Raw genomic sequence first — 24,135 nt, 5'->3', positions numbered from 1 at the left:
GAGAATGATGGGTAATTTATTTTTATAAATATTCGAAAACGCATCTTAACAATAAACAATGCATACTATTAACAGGAATAATGCAAGAATAATACCAGTTACTGTTCGAAAGACAATAAAGTCTGTGCAGAAAAAAAGGTCCAACATGTTGGAGGCTCAGATCACGAGCAAATTGCGCCCCCATGCGCCGAGCGCATATACACAAAACCAATATTCACATTCTAAGGGATTTATGCCACCGTACAAACGCATACAATCTTCAAAACATTAGGTAAAAGTGCTGCAATTACCTGTTAAAGCAGATACGTACACTCTCAGAAATAAAGGTACAAAAGCTGTCACTGGGGTGGTACCTTTTCACTTTTGTACCTATTAGGTTCTAATGTACACTTTAAATAGCTTACTAATAAGTACCTTAAAGGTACCAAAATTGAATTTTGAGGTACAAACATGTACCTTTTAAAAAGGTACCGCCCCAGTGACAGCTTTTGTACCTTTATTTCTGAGAGTGCATGTGTCAAGGGATTTTTACCGTACATTATTTTATGTACAATAACATTACTATAATATTTACAATGCACTATATATGACAAACAATATTTGTATAAAAGAAATTGAGAAAAATAAATCTATAGATATAAAATATATTTTCCTTTTCATATAAGTATCGTTCATTGCAACAAAATAACTAAATAGCAATATCCCACTTTTTTGTTGGTTTGTTTCTAGAGTCCGAATATTTAAATGCTTCTTAGCTCATCAATGTAAGCATTTTACATTCAAAGTCATGTTGTGATTGCAGCATTTAGCCCTAAAACTAACTGAATATTTAGTGATTGGAGATTAAAATTTAATTTAAGATTACCTACACCATTTAATAATTTAACTTTGCCCTTCATTTTAGATATACAACCACTAGAATAAATCAAAAGGAGTTTAAGTTAGTGAGCAGACACTTGTGCATTCACTAGAGCATAGTAGGCCCCTTCTGTGGCCAAGAGTTGGGCGTGCGTTCCCTGTTCAGTCACCTTGCCGTTCTGAACAACCACGATGATGTCAGCATTATAAATAGTGGACAAGCGATGGGCAATGACGATACATGTGCGGCCATGCCGAGCGTCATCAAGGGCCTTCTGCACAATCTGTAAGACAGGAAAGAAGGAAGTGGCCAAAACTTTAAACTAGAGGTAAATGGATTTTTAAAGCAACACTTTATCAATGAAATCTCTTGATTTGAGTCTTAGGTTTGATCTTCTTTTGTTTTCTTTTCTAAATGTAATAAGACATTAAAATTCAGGGGGTACATTTAGGATTTTAAAGGTATTCCCTAAAACCTTGCAGGCACACAAGTTCAAACTATCAAAAGTGCCACCTGCTGGTTGAAGACTGAAATGCAAATTCAGCATCAAAAGACAGTATTTTAATAAATAAAATGAACTTTCCCAATTAAACACTTTGAAATAGTTTTGAAAACATGTGTAACAGCCTGTACAAACCTTCTCGCTCTCTGTGTCGAGTGCAGATGTGGCCTCGTCCAGCAGCAGAACTTTGGGATTTCGGACCAGAGCTCGAGCGATGGCTATCCTTTGCTTCTGTCCTCCAGACAGCTGAGCGCCTTTATCTCCAACTCGAGTGTTGTATTTCTGAAAGGATGTTATATATGTATATAGATCATGAAATCAGACAGTTTTTATTGGCAGCTTAGAACATATAGTATAATACATTTTATATATATATATATATAAAAAAATGAATACTTTTATTCAAATTGATCAAATTTTATTTATATTGATCAAAAGTGTAGGCATTACAATATCATAAATTGTATTTAAATAAATGTTTTTATTTTGAACACTAGTTACTTTATTATCATTAAGACACTATAATTTTAAGAAATATTTTGAATTAGTTTTAATTTGAACTTTTGTTAAAAAATAATTTTTAATTTTAAAGTTTTGTAAATGTTGTGTTTTTGTAATTTTTATTCATTTTTATAATATGTCTATATAGTTTTCATTCATTTATATGTCAGTTTTACTTATTTTAGTACGTAAAGATAAACTAAATGAAAATGAGAAATTTTATGGCAACTAGCTGAAATAAAAAAGTTTTAATGTTTTTTAAAAATATTTCTTTATTGTTATTTCAGTTAAAAGACAACAAAAACAAAAAATAGTTTTATGGTTTTTGGTAACTATAATAACCCTGTTGAACATTCTATTTAATAAAGAAACCTGGAAAAAAAACTTTATGGATTCAACAAGAATGCATACAGTGTTTTCAACACTGATAATATTAAGAAATGTTTCTTGAGCAGTATATCAGCATATTAGAATGATTTCTGAAGGATCATGTGACACTGAAGACTGGAGTAATGATGCTGAAAATACAGCTTTGCCTTCACATAAATAAATAACATTTTAAAATAGTAATAAGTGTAATGATATTTCACAATATTACTGTTTTTTTACTGATTTGTTTTATTAAATAAATGAGTAATGAACTTGTTTGTAAAGCAAAATGCATAAACACACATTAACAGAGACATCATGCATACCTCTGGAAGGCCAAGGATAAAATTATGAATGTTGGCCTTCTTTGCAGCTTCCTCGATCTCCTCCTGGGTGACGACGCGGCTGTTGTCTCCATACTGAATGTTCTCAGCAATGGTGCAATCAAACAGGATGGGCTCCTGAGACACCAGCCCCATCTGCATGCGCAGCCATGCCAGGTTCAGACTTTTGCTGTCGTTCCCATCTACAAACTGTGCAACAAGCAAAAATCAGACAGAACTTGAGGCATAAATTGATCCCTTGAGCCAAAATAATGGCCTAGACCTCTAGGCACACAAAACCACCTGATGAACTCACCACTTGGCCTGCCGCAGGGTCGTAGAAACGCTCCAGAAGCTGAATGGTGGTGCTCTTGCCACAACCACTGCTGCCCACCAGCGCCATCGTCTGGCCCTGACACACGGACACATTCAGGCCCTGCAGGACTTTCACATTTTGACGCGTTGGATAGGAGAAATGCACATCTCGGAATTCAACATTCCCTGAGAAGTTTGTCTGAAAAAAAAAGATATTATATTATATTATATTATATTATATTATATTATATTATATTGTGCTTGTTGGTGACTACTTCTAACCGTTTGAGAATTTCATACTTACTGGTCGGTGTCCAGACTCGTCATAGATATCGATGGCTGGTTTCTTTTCTAGCAGCAGTAAGATCCTCCCAGCTGCTGCTTTGGCTTTGGCAAAGTCGGGGGCGAATGATGAGGACTGACCAATGTTCATTGCAGCAAAGACGATCACAGAAAACACCCTGTGGAAGACGAACCAACACATCAATGTAGTAAAGAGCATGTTTGATATTTAAATCTCACACACACACACACGTATATTTTATATATATAGTCTTAATATAAATTGTACTTACAGGAAAACATTTTCATATTCTGTGTAGCAGCGTGCAATAAGCCAGGCTCCGAAGCGGAAGATTGCGGCATTGACCAGGTAAGGAATGGCTTGGGCAAGAGCAAAGGTGATTCCGTAGATGGGTGCTTTACACAAACTAGATCTGAAATATCACATATTGCTGTTTGTAAGATTTGGCTGAATCAGGTTTGGTATTAGCTGAGCACTTTTGTTGAGCCACGGATAAAATTAACTGTTTGCAGTTTCTGAGATTTCAAAAGTTTTAGGACCCCCGAATATAATGATTCCCTTGTGAGCAGTGTTATTTTAGTATTATATATATACTATTATAGTTGGTATTCATTTTTTAATTAGTTTTTATTTTTAGATTTTCAGTTTTCATTTGAATATTTGTTTAGCTTTAGTGCTTCATTTCTATTGATTAAGTTAACAGTAACAACACTGCTTGTGAGGGACACCTATCCTATCCTAAAATATTCATGTATAAAAACGTATTTATAATGCATAAGAAAAAAGTATTTAAAATATTTTCAAAATTAAGTAATAATATTGTCACTGCACTAAAAAACTAATTATTACTGAAAGTTGATTTATTATAAACAAATTGTTATTAAAAGTTTTTGAACAGTAAGATTACTGTTTTTTAAAGAATTTTAAATATTTTTCTATTTAAAATCACTGCTTTCTATATATTTTAAAATGTAATTTATTCCTTTGATCAAAGCTGAATTTTCAGCATCATTACTTCAGTGTTCAGTGGCACATGATCCTTCAGAAAGCATTCTAATATGCTGGTTTGCTGCTCAAGATACATTTTTTTTATTATTATCAATATTTAAAACAGTTGAGTACATTTGTTTCCAGGATTCTTTGATGAATAGAAAGATCCAAAGATCAGCATTTATCTGAAATAAAAAGCTTTTGTAAAATTCTAAACTTGGAGTCAGTATTTTATTTTATTTTTTCAGGGTAAATTGATCAAAGTGATGATAAAGACATTTATAATATTTCTATAAATTGTATATATATATATATATATATATATATATATTTATGTAAATATATAAAAAGTACATATATAAGTTTTTAAAAATTAATAAATTACACATATAAAATTACATATATAATTTTAATATAATATGAAAAGATTTCTATTTCAGATAAATGCTGTTCTTCTGAACTTTCTATTCACCAAAGAAACCTGAAAAAAAAAAAATGTTTTCAACATAATAATAAAAAATGTTTTTTGAGCAGCAAATCAGAAATATCAGAATGATTTCTGAAGGATCATGTCACAGGAGTAATGATGGTAGAAATTCTGCTTTGAAATCACAGGAATAAATTACATTTTAAAATCTATTCAAATACTAAGCAGATATTTTAAATAGTAAAATAATTACACAATATTACTGTTACCAAATAAATTCAGGCTTGGTGAGCAGAAGAGAATTCTTTAAAAACATAAAACATTTTAGCGGTTGACTGGTAGTGTATTTTTAAATATAAAAATGTATATATTTAAAATATTTAATTAATTATTAATAAATATATATTCTTCTATCCTTTTTAACCCCCCCCCCCCCCCCTCCCCCATTACAGTAATGTTTTACTACAGTAATTTTTAAACCATTTTCAATTTAATGCCATTAATAACCATTTAAAATAAAATTGCATTAAACAATTTTTAATTGAAATATTTTAGGTCAACTTTGACAGCCCCTAAAGTACATTTTGTGAAATCTTTTTCTTGTCTGCTGCTTCAAATTTTACATGGGGCCCTTAGCGCCACCTTGTGGTCCCCAGACCCCAGTTTGAAAACCCCTGTATTAAAATGTTTAGTGTAAAAATGTGATTTTACTGGTATGGCTTGCTCAGGCTGTCAATAAACTTGTGGAAGAAGACGTCTTCGCGGGTTAATGCAACAACCGTTCTGAAGTTCTCAACAGTTTCTGTGGATATCTGTGGGGAAGAGTTAGCAGGCAGTTTATTTATTTTATTTATTTAGTCATTTTGCAGATGCTTTTATCCAAACTTACAAATGAGGACATAAGAAGAAATCAAAACTAACAAAAGTGCAAGTGCTATTACAAGTCTTGGTTAGCCTAGGCTAACGCAGTACAAAAAGTTTTTTTTTTTTTTTTTTAAGAAAACGAGTAAATAGAATATAGAAAAAAGAAACCTAGAGTTTTTTGCTTGTTTGTTTTTTTAATATACGAAACAATATAAGTAGATAGAATAGAAAAATAAAGCTAATGTAAAGCTAGCAGTTAGAGAATAAATATGCAATTGATAGAATGTCAAATGTGTGTTATTGCATGTATTAAATCACATAAATTGAACAAAACAAAACCAAAAAAAAGGGTAAATGATCAGTATGCTGTACCTTGCCGGCCATCTCCAGTGCACTCTGATCTTTGGATGCATGTCCTGCCATGGCTCTCATCTGGATGAAATTTGCCCCCGTGAGGAAGGGGACACAGGCAAGGATAAGCAAGGTGAGCTGCCAGCTATGGATGAAGGCCACAATGACAGCAATGGCAAGAGAACAGATAGTGTTTGTGGCTAGACCTAATCTGGATCCTGCAGCCTAGAGATGAGAAAAATAGAGAAGAAAAAAAGTCACTACCCAACTAAGCTACATTAACAATAAATATAATATTTAAATACACTCCCATTCAAACGTTTGGTGTGAGTAAGGTTTTTTAATCTGCAAAGATGCTTTAAATTGATCAAAAGGGACAAAACATTTATAATATTACAAGAGATTTCTATTTGAAATCAATAATATCAAAGAATCCTGAAAAAAAATATATCATAGTTTTTACAAAAATATTAAGCAGCACAACTGTGTTTAACATTGATAACTATAAATATGAGCAAATTAACATATTAGAATTATTTCTGAAGGTACATTCAGCTTTGCCATTACAGGACTAAATTACATTTTTAAATTGATCAGAATCAGAATCAGAATGAGCTTTATTGGCCAAGTATGTTTACACATACAAGGAATTTGTTATAGTGACAGAAGCAAATAGGCAATGTACAAAACAGCAAAAACACAATATATAATATAGACAATTATGTGTGTACAGGTCTGATATGTGCAAATTTGAAATGAAAAAATTAGATTAAAAAGTAAGCAAGTGTGGTGAATAAATAATAGAGTTGTGTGTTCCGCGTTTTATTGTCAAGTGTTCATGAGATGGATTGCCTGAGGGAAGAAACTGTTCCTGTGTCTGGGCGTTCTGGTGCTCAGAGCTCTGTAGCGTCGACCAGACGGTAACAGTTCAAAGAGGGAGTGTGCTGGATGTGAGGGGTCCAGAGTGATTTTACCAGCCCTTTTGCTCACTCTGGATAAGTACAGTTCTTAAAGAGAGGGGAGGGTTGTACCAATGATTCGCTCAGCAGTCTGGACTACCCTCCGTAGTCTTCTGAGGTCAGATTTGGTAGCTGAGCTGAACCAGACAGTTATTGAAGTGCAGAGGATGGATTCAATGATGGCAGAGTATAATTGTTTTAGCAGCTCTTGTGGCAGGTTGAACTTCCTCAGCTGGCGAAGGAAGTACCACCTCTGCTGGGCCTTTTTCACAATAGAGTCAATGTGATTGTCCCACTTCAGGTCCTGAGAGATGGTGGTGCCCAGGAATCTGAATGACTCCACTGTTGTTACAGCGCTGTTCATGATGGTGAGTGGGGGGAAAGCAGGGGGGGTTTCTCCTGAAGTCCACGATCATCTCCACAGTTTTGAGCGTGTTAAGCTCCAGGTTGTTAAGACTGCACCATACAGCCAGCTCCTTAACCGCCTGTCTGTAAGCAGACTCGTCACCGTCCTGAATGAGGCCGATCAGTGTGGTGTCGTCTGCAAACTTCAGGAGCTTGACAGAGGGGTCTTTAGAGGCGCAGTCGTTGGTGTAGAGGGAGAAGAGCAGTGGGGAGAGAACGCAGCCTTGAGGAGCTCCAGTGCTGATGGTGCGGGTGCTGGATTTGAATTTACCAAGCTTTACTGACTGCAGTCTGTCTGTCAGGAAGCTGTTGATCCACTGACAGACGGAGGTTGGGACAGAGAGCTGTGTCAGTTTATTCTGAAGGGTGTCTGTGATGATGGTGTTAAAAGCAGAGCTAAAGTCCACAAACAGGATCCTCACATAAGTCCCTGGTCTGTCCAGATGCTGCAGGATGAAGTGCAGTCCCATATTGACAGCATCATCCACAGACCTGTTTGCTCTGTAGGCAAACTGCAGGGGGTCCAGTAAGGGTCCAGTGATGTCCTTCAGATAAGCCAAAACCAGTCTTTCAAATGATTTCATGGCTACAGACGTTAGAGCCACAGATCTGTAGTCATTAAGTCCAGTAATTTTGGGTTTCTTCGGGTATTATGGTGGAGCGTTTGAAGCATGAGGGGACTTCGCACAGCTCCAGTGATCTGTTGAAGATCTTTGTGAAGATGGGGACCAGTTGATCAGCACAGGTTTTTAGGCAGGTTGGTGAAACACCGTCTGGGCCTGGTGCTTTCCTTCTTTTGTTCTTTCTAAAGACCTGGCACACATCATCTTCACTGATTTGAATTGTAGGTGTGGGTGAGAGGGGGGTTGCTGGAGGTGTTAATGGTTGTGTGGAGAGGTGTTCAGGGTGGGTGTGGGTTGTTTTTTCAAACCTACAGTAAAAGACATTCAAATTGTCTGCCAGTTGTTGATTCTCCAGAGCGCTGGGGGATGGTGTCTTGTAACTGGTGATATCTTTCATACCTTTCCACACTGAAGCATGATCACTGGAAGAGAATTTGTTCCTTAGCTTGTCAGAATAATTCCTCTTTGCCACTCTGATCTCCTTTTCCAGTGTGTATTTGGCATGTTTATACAAGATTTTATCCCCCTTTCTGTAAGCATCTTATTTGGCCTGACGGAGCTGTCTGCGTTTTGCAGTGAACCATGGTTTGTCGTTGTTGTAAGTTAGATGAGTCCTGGTAGGAATGCACATATTCTCACAGAAACTGATATATGATGTTACAGTCTCTGTGAGCTCATCCAGATCGGTGGCAGCATTTTCAAAAACAGTCCAATCAGTGAGAGAGAAACAGGTTTGTAAATCCCGCTCTGTTTCATTGGGTCCATGAGGTTTAGGTTATTCAAACAGAATATAATTATTTCACAAAATTACACAAATATTATATTGGATTTTTGATCAGATAAATTGGTGAGCATAAGAGACTTTTAAGAAAATATTACCGACCTCTAACATTTGAATGGTCGTGTACCTGTGAATTCAAGCTCTTAATTCTAAAAGCTGTAGTCAAATGGATTAGCTCTTACATAAATACGACTGAGAAAAAGATTCAGACAGGCCTATAACGGTTTAAAGAGATGGCTGTAATGAACCAGAGCCAAAAACACAGGCTGTATCCACAGTGAAAGCTTAATTACTGGTTCTGATGGCAAATCACTGTGTTCCACTCACCCCTTTAACCAGAGATGCATCTGTGGCTAATTTAGTGGTCAGCACTCCCACTGCATTGTTGTTGTCATCAAACCAAGCAATCTCCTGTTAAGAGAAACAGGCTTGAGGATGAAGCACACATTTCAATAGCTATTTGTTCGTGCCAGATTAGTTCTCAAGTGCATAGAGTAATGGAACGAGAGGTGTGGGAAATGTGCCATACCTGTCTCATCATGGCACTGAAAGCCTGACTTCTCAACCTCATGGTTAGTAGCTCCCCAGATTTACCAAACATGAAGCCCTACAGGACAGAGCAACAGATGTGAAAATTGTGTACAGCAACTACACGTACACCATATATTCAACAAATATATTAAGTAGAACAACTGTTTTCAACACTGATAATAAAAATGTTTCTTTAGCACCAAATCAACATATTAGAATGATTTCTGAAAGATCATGTGACCGTTGAAGATTAACAGTCCACTACCCCAGCGTGTCACTCAACCAGTTTCAAGACGATCTGATGTAGTGATGGGTCGTTCTTGAACGATTCGTTCATTTTGAACGAATCTTTAATGTGACTCGGGAAGAACGAGTCGTCTCGACTCAAACCCGAGACTCAATCGAAGAACTAATCAATTCTCTTTCCGGCTCACGCTGCATTGGTTAAGCGTATGGGGCTGTCACGTGATGAGCGAACGACTCAAACCCGAGACTCGATATAGACGAACTAATCAATTCTCTTTCCGGCTCACGCTGCATTGGTTAAGCGTATGGGGCTGTCACGTGATGAGCGAACGACTCAAACCCGAGACTCGATATAGACGAACTAATCAATTCTCTTTCCGGCTCAGGTTGCATTGGTTAAGCGTATGGGGCTGTCACGTGATGAACGAACGACTCAAACCCGAACACTTGTCAGATAAGAGGTGGTGCGCTAATCATAGACTAAAGACCCAGGTAAACAATTAAGTAATATTTTCTGTTTCTTATAGCATAGTTTTGTATTGTTTGTAGTGTGATAAACGTTTGCATAAGTAGTAGATGTGTTTGGAAAGTAACACATAACATTTGAATTATATTTTGCTAAAATGAACGAAATGACTCGAAAAAAGATTTGTTCATTTTGCTGAACGAGACTCAAAGGTCCGAGTCGGTAAAATGATCCGAACTTCCCATCACTAATCTGATGTTGCATTACAAAATAAAAGCCCTCCAAAACCTCATATGTGACAGTTTTGTCTTTGATTTTAGATGGCTCTATAAAGGAAAACGTCTTGAAACTGGTTGAGTGTCACCCTGGGGTAGTGGACTGTTAATCTGAATTGAAACTGGTCTGTGGAAACAGGGAGTTTTTTTGTGGAGACAGGGGTTTTTATTTTTATAACTATGTGTATTTACAGATAAAAAATGGTTAAATGCAAGTTGTAAAAAATATTTTGTTATTTCTCATCAGACTGTTTTTTTCATATTAATTGGTCTATTTATTTATTTATTTATTTATTTATATCAGACCGTTTTAAACTTATTATTAATTAATTAATTAATTAATTAATTAATTCATTCATTCATTCATTCATTCATTCATTCATTCATTGACAGAGAAACTGGCTGAATGAATGCCAGAGATCGCTTTTCCTTTGATCTGAGTTTTTACACGCTATTACCGCAAAGCCTAGTATAAGCGCGCACCACAAAATAACGTGGCGGCTAGAATGACCGTGTTTTTTGAAGTGGAGGCTGGCCTGACCGCAGTCCCATACACCAGAGGTGCACGCACACACTAAAAAGCATGTCTATAGCGCCTGATTACTCAACTAAGTTATCTTTTGAGCTAATAAAACACACAAGGTTTACATATAGACTCAGTTGGTTATGTCTAAAATGACAGTAAAAAGTTGAGATAAAAATTGATGCGCGCAGGTCTTAAAGGGACAGTACTAAACATGCTGCCCACTGTCATTAAAGGGATGGTTCACCCTAAAATTTGATTTCTGTCATTATTTACTCACTCACATGTTGTCCCAAACCTGTATGAATTACAAAAAAATAACTCACTACTCTTGAATGAAAAAATAATACAGTTGCTTCAATAGGAATCAATCTATATAGTGTTTTATTTTTATATTTGTTCATTCAGTTTCTTGAATGCTCCTGCTAAATAAGCCTGTTGTACCTGAAAATAAAGCAAGGTTTGTTTTACTTGTATATTATGTGTATTTGAAATGTGTATCTTTGTTCTGATTTTTAATAACAAAGATAATAATGACAAAGATATTTTTATCTTCGCCCACTTTTGTCCTAAATATCCACCATTCTTTTTTATACTTTGTTACCTTGAAAGGCTTTGTCTTTATAACAGGAAAATTATTTTGGCTGCAATTCTCAGACAAAATAGTAAAACCAACATGACAAAGAATCGTGATAAAATCGTGAACTCGTGATATTTCAAAAAAAAAAATCGTGATATGATATTTTTGCCATATCGCCCACTCCTAATATATATTAAAATGATAAATAAACAATTTTTTTGATGTGAAATAAAGGTTAGGGGTTTGTTCATATCTCTAACCCAAAATATGAGCAAAAGCAATGCATACATAAGCTTCGTTTCCATTACCCTTCAAATTGCGCAAATTGAAGTTGCGAATTGAAAATACACCTAATAAAAACCCATTAATTGCGCAAAAGCTCCCATACATCACAAAAAAGTTTGTTCTTTGCTAAAGATACATGCATACGTCTCCTTCGACTAAAAATAATGGCTAGTGCGATGGTTGCGATATATGAAAACCTACCAACATCCGTCGCCATGACTTATTGCGAGATGGAAAAATGAAGTTTTTACATGTCATAACATCGGGTAATGGAAACAGTCATTTCGCAATAGTTTTTATCAACATTTATAAAATAATGCAAAAGATTTATGCAAATCTGTAATGGCAACGCACCTGGAAGAAATAGGTGACAAAGGCCACTGCTCCTACTAGTAGAAATAAAAGTGAGAACATCATGGTCTTCTGTCGCTTTACGTCAGGGTCAACCTCTGCAAACACCTAGAAACAGATGAGATTCTATTGAACTGAACATTCTGATTAATTCATTATAAATGCTATGTGCTTATGGGGCTAGTGTAAAACCCAATCCACATTTTTAAATGAATTATTTTGAAACTATCATGTGCAGATGAGCTGGAAGCAAAATCTACACAATAGAGATTTTTGTTCAGAGATGTGCAAACACAGACAAAGGACACTCACACCAATGATTTTGGAAAACAGAATGGCCACACAGGGATAAACAGCTCCACCCACAAGGCTGGCCAGTGTGCCCACCAGCAGGTACGGCCACTCTGGCTTGTTCAGAGCCAGAATTTTAGTGAAAGGTATTTGGGGAACTTTTTCTTTTTCCTACAAGAGAATTTGAAATGAACAGGATCCAACTACACCATTTATGAATCACCAATGTGATTCACTCTGTAGCATCAAAGAAGCGAAGTGCATGTACCTTTTTGTCTTTTTTGGATTTCTTGCTTTTCTTCTTTGAGGACTTCTTTCTGGAGGAACGTCTCTCACTGCCACGTCTTAAGCTCCGTCTGAAGGTTCCATTCTCCTTTTGCATTTCCATTCCTCCCTCAGGAGTCTCTGTTTCAGAAGATTCCTCACCGGTTTCTCCCTCAGAAACATCCTGAGTATCATCTTCATTGGCATCAAGATCATCATCATTTGGTCTCGCAGAGGTCTGGTAATGTAAATGAGTAGAAAAATAAACAAATAAATAAATAAACATTAAGCCAAATAACTGGTGGTCTTCTTGCGAGAGACCCCCCTTCTAAAGGATTCAGGTGTTTTTATTTATATTTGTATTAATTTAAGAGTATAAAGACTCCTTTATACTGAGTGACAGAAATATTAAGCATGATATTATAATGGTAACATTCCATTATAATTGCCTGTTATAATCTCACACAGTTCAAAATTTTGGGGTCAATATAAAAGATTTCTTTGTTTTTCAGTAAAAGATTATCTCTTTCAAGAAGAAGAAATCTTACTGAACCCAAGTTATTGGGTATATACATATAAAACAATATTATATGTATATACACACACACACACACACACACACACACACACATATATCTAACATGTATATGTATGCATATATATATATCAAAATTTGGGGGTCAGTATTTCTTTCTTTTACACTAAAAGATTATTTCTTTCAAAAATATTAAATCTTGCTGAACCCAAGTTTTGAATATATATATATATATATATATATATATATATATATATATATATATATATATAAGAAAAAAGATTGTCAAAAAAATGAATATATATATATATTATATATATATATATATATATATATATATATATATAATAAATACACAGTATATATATACTAAATAAATAGTATATATATATATATATATATATATATATATATATATATATACACACACACACACACATATATCTAATATGTATGCATATATATATATATATATATATATATATATATATATATATATATATTTTAATAAAATTATATCTTATAATTATAAGAAAAAAGACTGGCAATGTATCTTTTTTCTACTAACTGTAAGAATAAAGAAATAAGATGTATAAACCTTTAGTAGTAATAAAACATTTATTTTCTCTTACTGGTTTTACTGTTACAAATAGTGGCTGTCAATGGAATAAAATACATTTGATTAATTACATGATTTATAGTTTAGAAAGCAAAACAAAAGTGTAAGAATGTCAAATTTGTTAAATGTGTTAGGTTTGAAAACTCTGATTTAAGGAAACAACAGCATAGAAATTCATGAAGTCAGTTCTATCCCACTATTATTACACAGTTACCATGTAGAGCAGGGGTTCTCAAAGTCTACATTCAAAGGTCCAAATCTGAATTTTCATCAGTGTCAAAGGTCCGGAACAATTGGTTATTACAAAACAAGTTTTTAATAAACATACATAACATATAACAAATAAACACTCATTTAAAAAAAAAGGTTCCCTTTGCATTCAAAATACTTTAATAACAAGTGCAAAAGTGGCAAAACAATTAATTTAAGTGTCAGCAGTAGAAGTCGACCTATAATGTTTTTTCTCTGGCCAATGCCGATATTTAGAAATCAGGGCAGCCTATGGCCGATATATGATGCTGATTTTTTGGGCCGATTTTCTCTTTTTTTCCCTTTATATCAAAAAAGAGTTTGCGTAAATGGTTATTGCAGGGCACAAGATAGTAATAGTAGTAGTAGTAGCCTAATTCATAGTAATAATACATGGCTCAAAACTTAAGCACCTTCTCAAAACAGTTCTGAAGCATGCTTTTTTGTTTATGTTTGCTGACAGACACCAGTGTTTCCCGCAGACTAGCAAATGCAAGTTGATTCTCTGCCAGCAGGAGGCGCTGTTGGAGCGTGATATATAGCTGTTTCCCCGGTAACGACTGTAATCAAATAAGCGCTACTTTATCAGCCATTACAGGAAAGACCAAATGAAAATTGACATCAAAGCTTTTCTGAAGAAAACGGACGGTTCTTTTAAAAGATACATTCATATACAAACACCCGCGCAGCATTTTATTTTTGAAACGCGCAGTGCTCAGTTTATTCAACGAAGTATAAGCCTTTTGGAAAATCTATTTGTAGCGGTCAGTTTTGATATTGTGACAAGCCGCCACAAATAAATGTATACACTGGGCACTGCTATAAGACAAATTGCCATAATATAAGTGATAGCAAAACAAAACAAAAAAATTTAAATATTAGCGGTGAAATGTCGCCCGATTACGTCATACGCTCACTGGATGTCATGATGACAACAAATGTCATGAAGGAAAAGTTTCAATATCTCGCCTGCAATTTCGGACCTTCTCCAAAAGACATAAAAAAATAAGAATAAATAAACAAATGATTTACAAGTTTAACGTGCGTTTATCAAAGTAGGAAATGTAATTAGTGTTCTTGAAATATGAAATAGAAGCGGGTCCGGATTGAATTCCCTCCGGGTCCGGATCCGGACCGGAGTCCGGACTTTGAGAAGCACTGATGTAGAGGGACAAACAAGTACCTGTTGCATTACGAGAGAATAATACACTCCTTTCTTGGCCATGAGTTCTCTGTGAGGTCCCTGTTCCACCACTTTGCCTTCACTGAAGCCAGCAATTATATCTGCAGAACGAATAGTTGACAGGCGGTGTGCAATCACAATGGTAGTACGACCTGCTCTGGCCTAAGAAACAACACACACGATTATTAATTTGCAGTGTTACACATTTTTAGTTAATATTCTGTTAGCACAACAAAAACTGTAATAAAAGACATTTATACCCATAATAAGCAACTGTAACCTGTCTATTCCAGTATTCATGGAAATGTACTATGTTTTGCATACCTTGTCCAAAGCTGCCTGAACGATGGACTCGCTCTGTGTGTCCAGGGCTGATGTGGCCTCATCCAGCAGGAGGATTTTGGGGTTTTTGACGAGAGCTCGAGCAATAGCGATCCTCTGTTTCTGGCCTCCGCTCAGCTGAGCCCCTCTCTCTCCAACCATAGTGTTCAGCTTCTGTCTCAGAGAAAAACTACTTTTTTAAACATCTAACTCCCTTTCAGACTTAACACAACTACACTAAAATAAATTGGTTAAGAAATCATTTTCTTTCAGAAATTACTAGTAATTTTCACAAACAATTACAAACAAACAGCAGTTAACACATCATCTAAATTTTAAAGAAGAAAAACTGAAATAGTATTTTCTAGTAGAATATATATATATATATATATTACAATGTAGTGCAACTCACATACATAATATCTGTTCAAAATGCAAAAATCAAAACATTTCTAAGTAGGGATTGACCAATATTAAAATTCTGGCCTATGCCTATATCAATAAGCAGATGATTAATTTTAAGTTATGGCCGATAACCGATACAGAACCGATATTAAAAGTCTACTTTGTCTAAATTAAAAACAGATGAGATTTTTTTGCCTTCAATTTTTAGGGGCTAAAGAGAGTAAAAATCTTTAATTAAAAAAAGTACAGTACAGTACTTACATCTGGTAGTTTGGAAATGAAATCGTAAGCATTGGCCTCTTTAATGGCTCGTTCAATGTCCTCATCAGTGGCGTCTTCACGGCCGTAGCGTATATTCTCAGCGATGGTGGTTCCAAAAAGAATAGGCTCCTGACTCACGATACCCATGTTCTCCCTCAGCCAGCACACATTCAGAGAGCGGATATCATGACCATCCAGAGTCACCTGTAATTGTGCACATTTTATAAAATAAACAGCTCTTCTTTCCTGAGACTGGCTGAATTCAATCATTTTTGTGTAACGTGAAGTATTGAAGGAATGCAGCTTTAACTGAGAGGTGAAATGATTCATGGTTGCTCATTAGTCAGTGTTACCTCTCCTGAATCAGGGTCATAGAAGCGCTGCAGAAGCTGAATTGTTGTGCTCTTCCCACAGCCACTGGCTCCAACCAATGCAATGGTCTTTCCATGAGGGATTTTCAGACTCATCCCCTGTAGAATCTGCACAGGGACACATTGAATCAGTCCTTAGCAGGTTATAATTTCTATAGATGCACAATATATCAGTGCCATATTGGTTATAAGGTAACGTTGCAGACTTAAAGTACTCACCTCATTTCGTTCCAGGTCCGTAAGACCTTCGTTCATCACTAATTAAGATATTTTTGATGAAATCCGAGACCTTTCTGACCCGGCATAGGCAGCAACGCAACTAACACGTTCAAGACCCAGAAAGGTAGTAAGGACATCATTAAAATAGCCCATGTGACATCAGTGGTTCTTTTTGTGCGCAAAGAAAACAAAAATAACGACTTTATCCAACATATTCAACTATGTCGAACATTCGAATTTTCGGTCTGTAATTTTTATTCGAACAACACTTTGAAGTTTACTATGTGTTGATTTGCTGGCCATAAATGCAGGGAATCCATGATAAATCCTAAGCAGTTATAACTACATGCACTGTGGAACGTGTTAAGTTGATAGTATTTGATCACAGAACGTCATCATCTGCCTCGATAAGTTTGGATTTACTTTGATCTAAATGATCTGACAAAATGTAATTACTTCTGATCAAATGAATTAGTGAAACTGATTTATCATACCATCACCACCACAATAAGAAATCATGAAATCCAAACACAGTGGACTGAGGAAAGACAGCTGTCCATCACTGCATTCACGACTACAGGTAAGTGCGGCTGTACTCCGACTGAGCTGAGAAGAGATTTATCTGATAGTGAAATTATCTGCAGACACATATAAAGTTTTCTCGAGGGAGAGTGGTTTAACACAAAGCGTTAAGAAACTGTTAGCACAATAAGAACACGTCAACGCGTTCTTATTGTTATCAGACTGAGGAAAAAACTTTCACCCGAGCATGTGGATATTGTTGTTTCTCTCAGAATTTACATTTATTCATTTAGCTGACGCTTTTATCCAAAGCGACTTACAATTGCTATATATGTCTGGAGCAACTAGGGGGTTAAGTGTCTTGCTCAGGGACACATTGGTGTCTCACAGTGGATTCGAACCCTGGTCTCTCACACCAAAGGCATGTGTCTTATCCACTGCGCCATCACCACCCCCTTAATTAATACGTGAAACAATTTAAACACAATAAATATAGGCTGACTCGAGTATATGTAGCTAACATTCTGTACTGTAATTGTAACAGTCTGCTTGATTTTTCCGTTTGCTCTCCTTGATCTTGAATGCTTTTTTTTAATGTATTTTTTGTTGTTGTTGATGCTTACACATATTTTCAACCAAAATAAAATCTTGTGATATAACGTAACGTTGTTGTAGAACATTGTTGAGTAACGGCTAATCATAAGCTTGTTCAGAAATCGTGACAAAAACTTGATAATTAAAAATAACTTATTTCTCCTTAAACCTCATTTAAATTAACAAATTGTTATGAGCCCGAATATTCAAATGCAAAATCTTTGGAAAATGCCCATCCCTAATATTCACAATGTCCTTGCTGCCTTTCTGGGTCTTGAACATGGTAGTTGCATTGCTGTCTATGCAGGGTCAGAAAGCTCTCGGATTTCATTACAAAATTTCTCAAATTGTGTTCAGAAGATGAACGAAAGTCTTACGGGTTTGGAACGACATGAGGGTGAGTAATTCATGACAGAATTTTCCTTTTTGACTGAACTATCCCTTTAAATGTATCAGTATTAGTCAATAATGGATATCTCTATATACATTATTAATATATATGATACTGAATCTTTCTGTGTGCCTTTTCCAATCATTAAAAACAATATTTTATTAACTAATAATTTCAACACAGAATGTACAGTATCAATAATAAAGTTCCTGACTGGTGGAAAAATATGCAACTCTACCTTCACATCTTTTCTGGAGGGATAGTTGAAGTGGATGTTCTTGAATTCAATATCTCCTTTCACATGATCTGGTTTGTGACCTTCTTTTGAGCTGCTGTCAATGGGACGAGGCTGCACCAGGTAACAGGAACAGAAATAAGTCATTCAGAATAACAATACAGGTATAAATATAATAAATATGAACTTCATTATAAAGAATGAAGACAGACTGAAAGTTTGTACCATGTCAATTGTTTTGTAGACCTCATAAGCAGCACCCCGGGCCTTAGCGATACTCTCCAGGTTTGGAGCTCCTTGACCCAAAGAGAATGAGCCAATCATCACAGAGAAGAAAACCTGCGGACAGAAGTAACAAAGCAGGTAATTAAGAAATCCCTCCTGCTGTGACTTTATTCAGAAACAGATAAATACAATTTTCACAAACTTACAGTGAGGACCTTTCCAATTGAGTAATTCTCTGGCTCATCCACAGAGAGTTTTGTCCCATACCAAAATGCCAGCGCGTAAGTGCCAAATATAATGAACTGTGTCAACCCCATGGACACATTAGTAGTAATGGCTTTCTTTACCCCAAAATTCTTTGCTTCAATCAAGTTCTTCTCATACCTAGAATACCGAAAATAGTTTGTCACAGAAAACCATTTATCATCTTTTACGGACGATTGCATTCTTGACATTTAGAAGAAGGCCCAATCTTATCTCCCCCGTTCAAGTGACAAAATAGTTGTGAACTTATGGTGATGAGGGAAAAGTACAGAATGTGCTTACTTTTCCACCGCTTTCTTCTGTCCATTAAATGCCACGACAGTCCTGATAGCGACTAAAATCTCTTCAGCCACTGCTCCTGCTTTAGCATATGCTGTAAGCTCCTTACTGGTCAGAGTAGCAAGAATCTATAGGTGACAAAAAGGTAGGATATTTACAAAAAAAACATTTAATGATAAATAATTAAAATATATTTAAAAATGAAAGGAAAAATAGAATATATTATGTATTACATATATTTTTGTCATTATTTACATTTTTATTTATATTTGTATATTTTAATTTAATCATAATTTAATCATCACAAGAATCTGTGGGCGACAAAAAGGTAAGATATTTACAAATATTTATAAATGATTAAAATAAAGATATTTAAAAATGATAGAAAAATAGAATATTTTGTATTATATTTATTTTGTCTATATTTTTATTTTTTCATTTTCATTTAATCATAATTTAATTTAATCATCACAAGAATCTATAGACAAAAAGGTAAGATATTTACAAATAATAAAAAAAAATAATAAATATAAATTATTAAAATAAAGATGATAGAATTAAAAAACTAATTATAGAAAAAAGTAGAATATATTGTATATATATATATATATATATATATATATATATATTATGATAAGTTTTCAATATTTTTATTTTAATAATATATTTTTGATATTTTAATTTGATCATTATTTAATTTAATTTAATAATCACAAGAATCTATAGGCGACAAACTGGTAAGATATTTACAAAAAAATGTATAAAATAAATAAATAAATAAAAAATATAAATTATTAAAATAAAAGATATTTTTAAATGATAGATTTTTTATTTGAATAATTTAGATATTTATATTTTAATTCATTCATTTAATTATGTTATTCATCAAACCATTTGACCTTAAAAAAAAATTGAAAATTAAACATCATACATACTTTAGACCAAACAGCTGCTGATCCTGCCAGCAGAGGACTGACAGCAAGAATGACCAGCGTCAGCTTCCAGCCATAGATGAAACCAATGACGAAACCAGCAATAAATGTGCAAAAGAACTGGATAAACACACAGATTTTGTCCCCGAGGCCATCGTTGATTGTGTTTATATCACTGCATTGGGGGAAAGAAGGGAGATCCATAAATTTGACACTTAAACACCTGAGATGTAACCAAAGAACTGATCAGGTGACAGAAACGAGCCTGAACCGTGGCTGCACTTCACATACTCAGTAAGTCTTGTGTTCAGCTCTCCGATCTGATGCGTGTCAAACCATGACATCTGCTGGTGAAGGATGGCATGAAAGTACTTCTCCCGGATCCTCTTTGTTTGCTTGGCAGCAGTTAACAAGAAAAGCATTACCTGGAAAGTTCCCAGAACCAGGACCGCAGCCCCGATCGCAACAAAGTAATAAGCGTGTCTGTGTAAATAAACCAGCAAATTAGGTCAAAGTTCAACAAAGCAGTGAATGAATCAAAGGTGGATGATTCTAACACTTCAAATACTGCACTAATGCTAAACATAATTAAGAAACTTCACTAAATTATTAACGGGAGAACTGAATGAGAATGAATCTGACACCAGATGGTTCCTCACTCTGTCATTTTATCTTCGATGCCTATTTCAGGAGAACCAGCCAAACACACTGAAGAGTTTGTGAGGGTGAAGTTTTCAGTGAAGTTGCCTGCAAACATTTGAGAGAAACATTTCCTAAAACCAGTAGAACCAGACCACTACATTAAAGTGAATATTTATGCAATGACTGCTGAGCTGTAAGAATAGAGGTAAAGTGTAAATTTGCAACTCAAATAAGTCCACTCTATTGACTTTTAAAGAGATGGATTTGACTTATGTTTCAACCACATAAATGTATGCATGCTTAGACACGCAGTTACATGGATGTTTCTTTATTGTTCTATTAAATATACCTGTCAGATTAAAGTTCTGTCCACTCATCACAAAGCTGTCAGTCATTTGTCCAAAAACCACGCACATGAGAGGCAACGCGACGCCATGGGCAGCTGCACACAGCAGGCCAATCAGCATAAGCAGCACCTCCGGACAGGTGGCGTATCGAAACTGCATCACAATAAACACGTCAAACACATAAAAATAAACACACAGAGTCAAACACATGACTGCTGTCCTCAGGGCTTATCACTGCATGTTATATCACTGCTTATAAATGCTGCAAATGAATTCTGTCATGTAGAATTACAGAGATGTGCACTTACCAGCTGAAAAAATCCAACTGTTTTCACTGGCTCTTTCTTCTTTTTTGACTTTTTTTCCTTTTTGCTATTTAAACAAGAAATAGTCAAGGTTTCAGATTGATTGATTGATTTACTTATTTATTAATGGCCAATATTTTAAATAAAATCATTTTAAAATAAAATATTCTTTAAATACAATCATTTTCAGGTGATTTTTTACATTTATGAAGGCATATTTAGGGGCATATAAAAGATAAGTTATCCATGTATGTAATTAATTGATACAATCATATGGTGTCTAAATCCACTGCCAAAATAGAAAGGAATAATATATGGAATAAAATGCTAGACCAAAAGTTTGTAAACTGTATGCCTTATTCCTTCTTTTTTAATTAAGTAATTGTCAATTATGTTATAAACAAAAGAGATTATTAAAATATTTACTGACTATTAGATGTATTTAGTTCGATTCAAATGTTTTTGAATGTTGCTTTTCACAATAAATATAGTTCCAAAGTGAAAAAAGAGCAAGCTGGTGACAATGCCAAAGAGAAATTAGAATATTTGAAATTGTTTTTTGATTTGGAAATACTAAGCAACACTAACAAATATTTGTGTTACAAAATTACATGAAGATTTATTTTTATTTTTAGTTAATTTACCATTAAAACTATGGCTCTCGAAAAATATAAAATGAAAAAATTATAAAGAAATAATAATTATATTTTGTTATCTTATAGTCAAATGTGGTATAATAAAATAAGATCAATGTCATGACTTCTGACATAGAAAAGGCAAAAAATAATAATAATTAAGGTCAAAGTTAGATTTTTAGGCAAAATGTATTTCCTAAAATTGTACACTGATTGCCTAACAGTCCTTTGCACACCCTTGGGGGTACCCGGTCTGAAACCCCTGTATCAGTTTAAAGGACTAGAGGTGTATTTTGATGAACATTTTAAATAACTAGAGAATTCAGAAAACGTTCTGGGGAATTTTTGCCCCCAGCTCTGGTTCATTTCTTGACTGTACAAATCAGACACATCCAAAACTAAAAACTCTGCTTTTTGGTCACATTTACCCTTTGCCCTTTGATTTCCCAGAGGACCCCGGTGGCTCATCTGGTTTGTCTTCCTGAGGTTTCTCATCCTGGGTGTAAGCTAGGTTGACGAAGCCCTCGGGGATCACCTCTGCACAAAAGAGGTTTATGTTTACTTAAAGAACAGGTGGTGTAAGTCTAAGGTGTTTGTCGAATATAAATAATTAACTCTAAATGAGGCAGCATTTTACAAATTAGGCAAATTATGTAGATATACATATATTATGAATTCCCATTTAATGAAATGACTTCTACTCAGACTATACCAACCTCATTTTTAGTTTAGACTTGCCAATGTGTACTATGAATATTGTTGGCTGCTAGTTATTTTGGGAAGAAAAAAATCTCTGGCAAATGAATGAAGGTAAATGTAAAATGTAAATGAATATATAGAACACCTTCTACGTAAGGTGGAGGGTCTGTCGACTGAACGCTCGGCTCTTCTTTCATTGTGATAGCACCGTATTTGTGTTGCTAGAGAAAAAATAAATAATAATTTAAAAAACACAAATAAAACAGTCACTGTAAGCAATGCTGGTTCAAAAGGAGGTCCACATGTAAAAAGTTTTTTTGTTAAGAAACCAATCAATGTAATGGTGATTTAAAAGACACTCATTTGAAGAACTTATAAATGTAACATTTAGAACTTTTTAAATCTCCAAAGAACTTTAAAGATAACTCAAGAGGCCCATATAGCTTTAACTAACTAACTAAATATTTTCAGTAATGTAAACAATAGCTTTCGAAATTTTTATTGAGATGGGATGAAAACTGGTATTACTGCAATGAACAGATTTATAACAGGAAAAACATATTACTGCATTCCTTTTTTAATACAAGACCTTCTACTACTCAAGAAGATATGTTTTACTGTCGTTATCTAACATGTTGGTGTTATTATTACATAAGCTCATCTCTGAGTTTAAATTCATTCGCGTGTGTTACCTAACCGGTTACAACATAAACGGAAGTATATTAGCCTACAAGTCAAATAATATGATATGATATAATATGAGAATATGATCGGAAACGCATAGCCTACAATAAAAACAATTTTAACTTTAAAAGTTAAAAGTTACTTAGGCTATTTTAATTTTTAAAAACTCCGTATCCCATGTTCACATCTGTAAATAAAAATATATACCATTTGAATGGTCCGTGAAAGTCCAGACTAGTCTAAATGAAACGGTACGCAAAAAAACATTGAATATACAATTGTTTTTATTTTTTTCGGCTTACCCCATGTGGTGATCACAAAAGCTCCAATCGGACAGACAATATGTAGATACAAGCAGGCTGAGCCTCTCCTTCTGTTAATGTTGTTTTATAACGCATTGTGACACCTGGACACGCCCCCTCCCATGAGTCAATAATGCACTCACACACACACACACACACACGATGTCGGCCCTTACAGCGGAAACGTCGGGATTAAATGACGTTACGTGGATAACAAAAGATGAGCTGATAAGAAGTCACGAACTTGTTCCTCCTAAGAGTTAATTATAAGGGTGCATTAGAATAGGGTGTTTAAGAGTTAGGCTCCCTTCAAAGCTTTAAAAGCTGCGCTTTCCCCTCCATCCGTTTTTTTACGATGTAAAAATAATTCCTATCCATCTTTAATGTGCAGAATCAACTAGCTCATATATGGAAGATAGGAGATAATTAAACGCTATGACTCGCCTTTCAAGTTATTGTTCTTCTGCTTTTTTGAGCATCCAATGGCGTGAGTTTGGGGGCGGGATTATCAGTTTGATCGACCAATGGCGA

General features: G+C 34.8%; 1 protein-coding gene across 1 annotated transcript; it reads right to left on the bottom strand.

Annotated features, from left to right (window-relative positions):
- On the bottom strand, window positions 1-23,771 carry abcb5 (ATP-binding cassette, sub-family B (MDR/TAP), member 5). Its single transcript, XM_079445618.1, has 29 exons — window positions 23,605-23,771; window positions 22,764-22,839; window positions 22,348-22,456; window positions 21,288-21,351; window positions 20,982-21,132; window positions 20,650-20,737; window positions 20,282-20,473; window positions 19,994-20,165; window positions 19,062-19,186; window positions 18,722-18,899; window positions 18,516-18,629; window positions 18,294-18,404; window positions 16,312-16,437; window positions 15,959-16,162; window positions 15,296-15,466; window positions 14,972-15,133; window positions 12,390-12,623; window positions 12,143-12,292; window positions 11,834-11,938; window positions 9,103-9,180; window positions 8,901-8,984; window positions 5,827-6,030; window positions 5,302-5,402; window positions 3,445-3,585; window positions 3,174-3,330; window positions 2,871-3,068; window positions 2,558-2,764; window positions 1,497-1,643; window positions 1-1,142 (listed from the first exon to the last, which is right to left on the bottom strand). The coding sequence occupies exons 2-29, from the start codon at window positions 22,813-22,815 to the stop codon at window positions 942-944; spliced, it is 4,026 nt and encodes a 1,341-aa protein (XP_079301744.1). The 5' UTR covers window positions 22,816-22,839; window positions 23,605-23,771; the 3' UTR covers window positions 1-941.
- Window positions 23,772-24,135: the final 364 nt, after the last annotated feature.

Source organism: Barbus barbus (assembly GCF_936440315.1).
Source record: "Barbus barbus genome assembly, chromosome: 21".
NCBI classification, from domain to species: Eukaryota; Metazoa; Chordata; class Actinopteri; order Cypriniformes; family Cyprinidae; genus Barbus; species Barbus barbus.
This window is presented reverse-complemented; position numbering and strand designations above follow the sequence as displayed.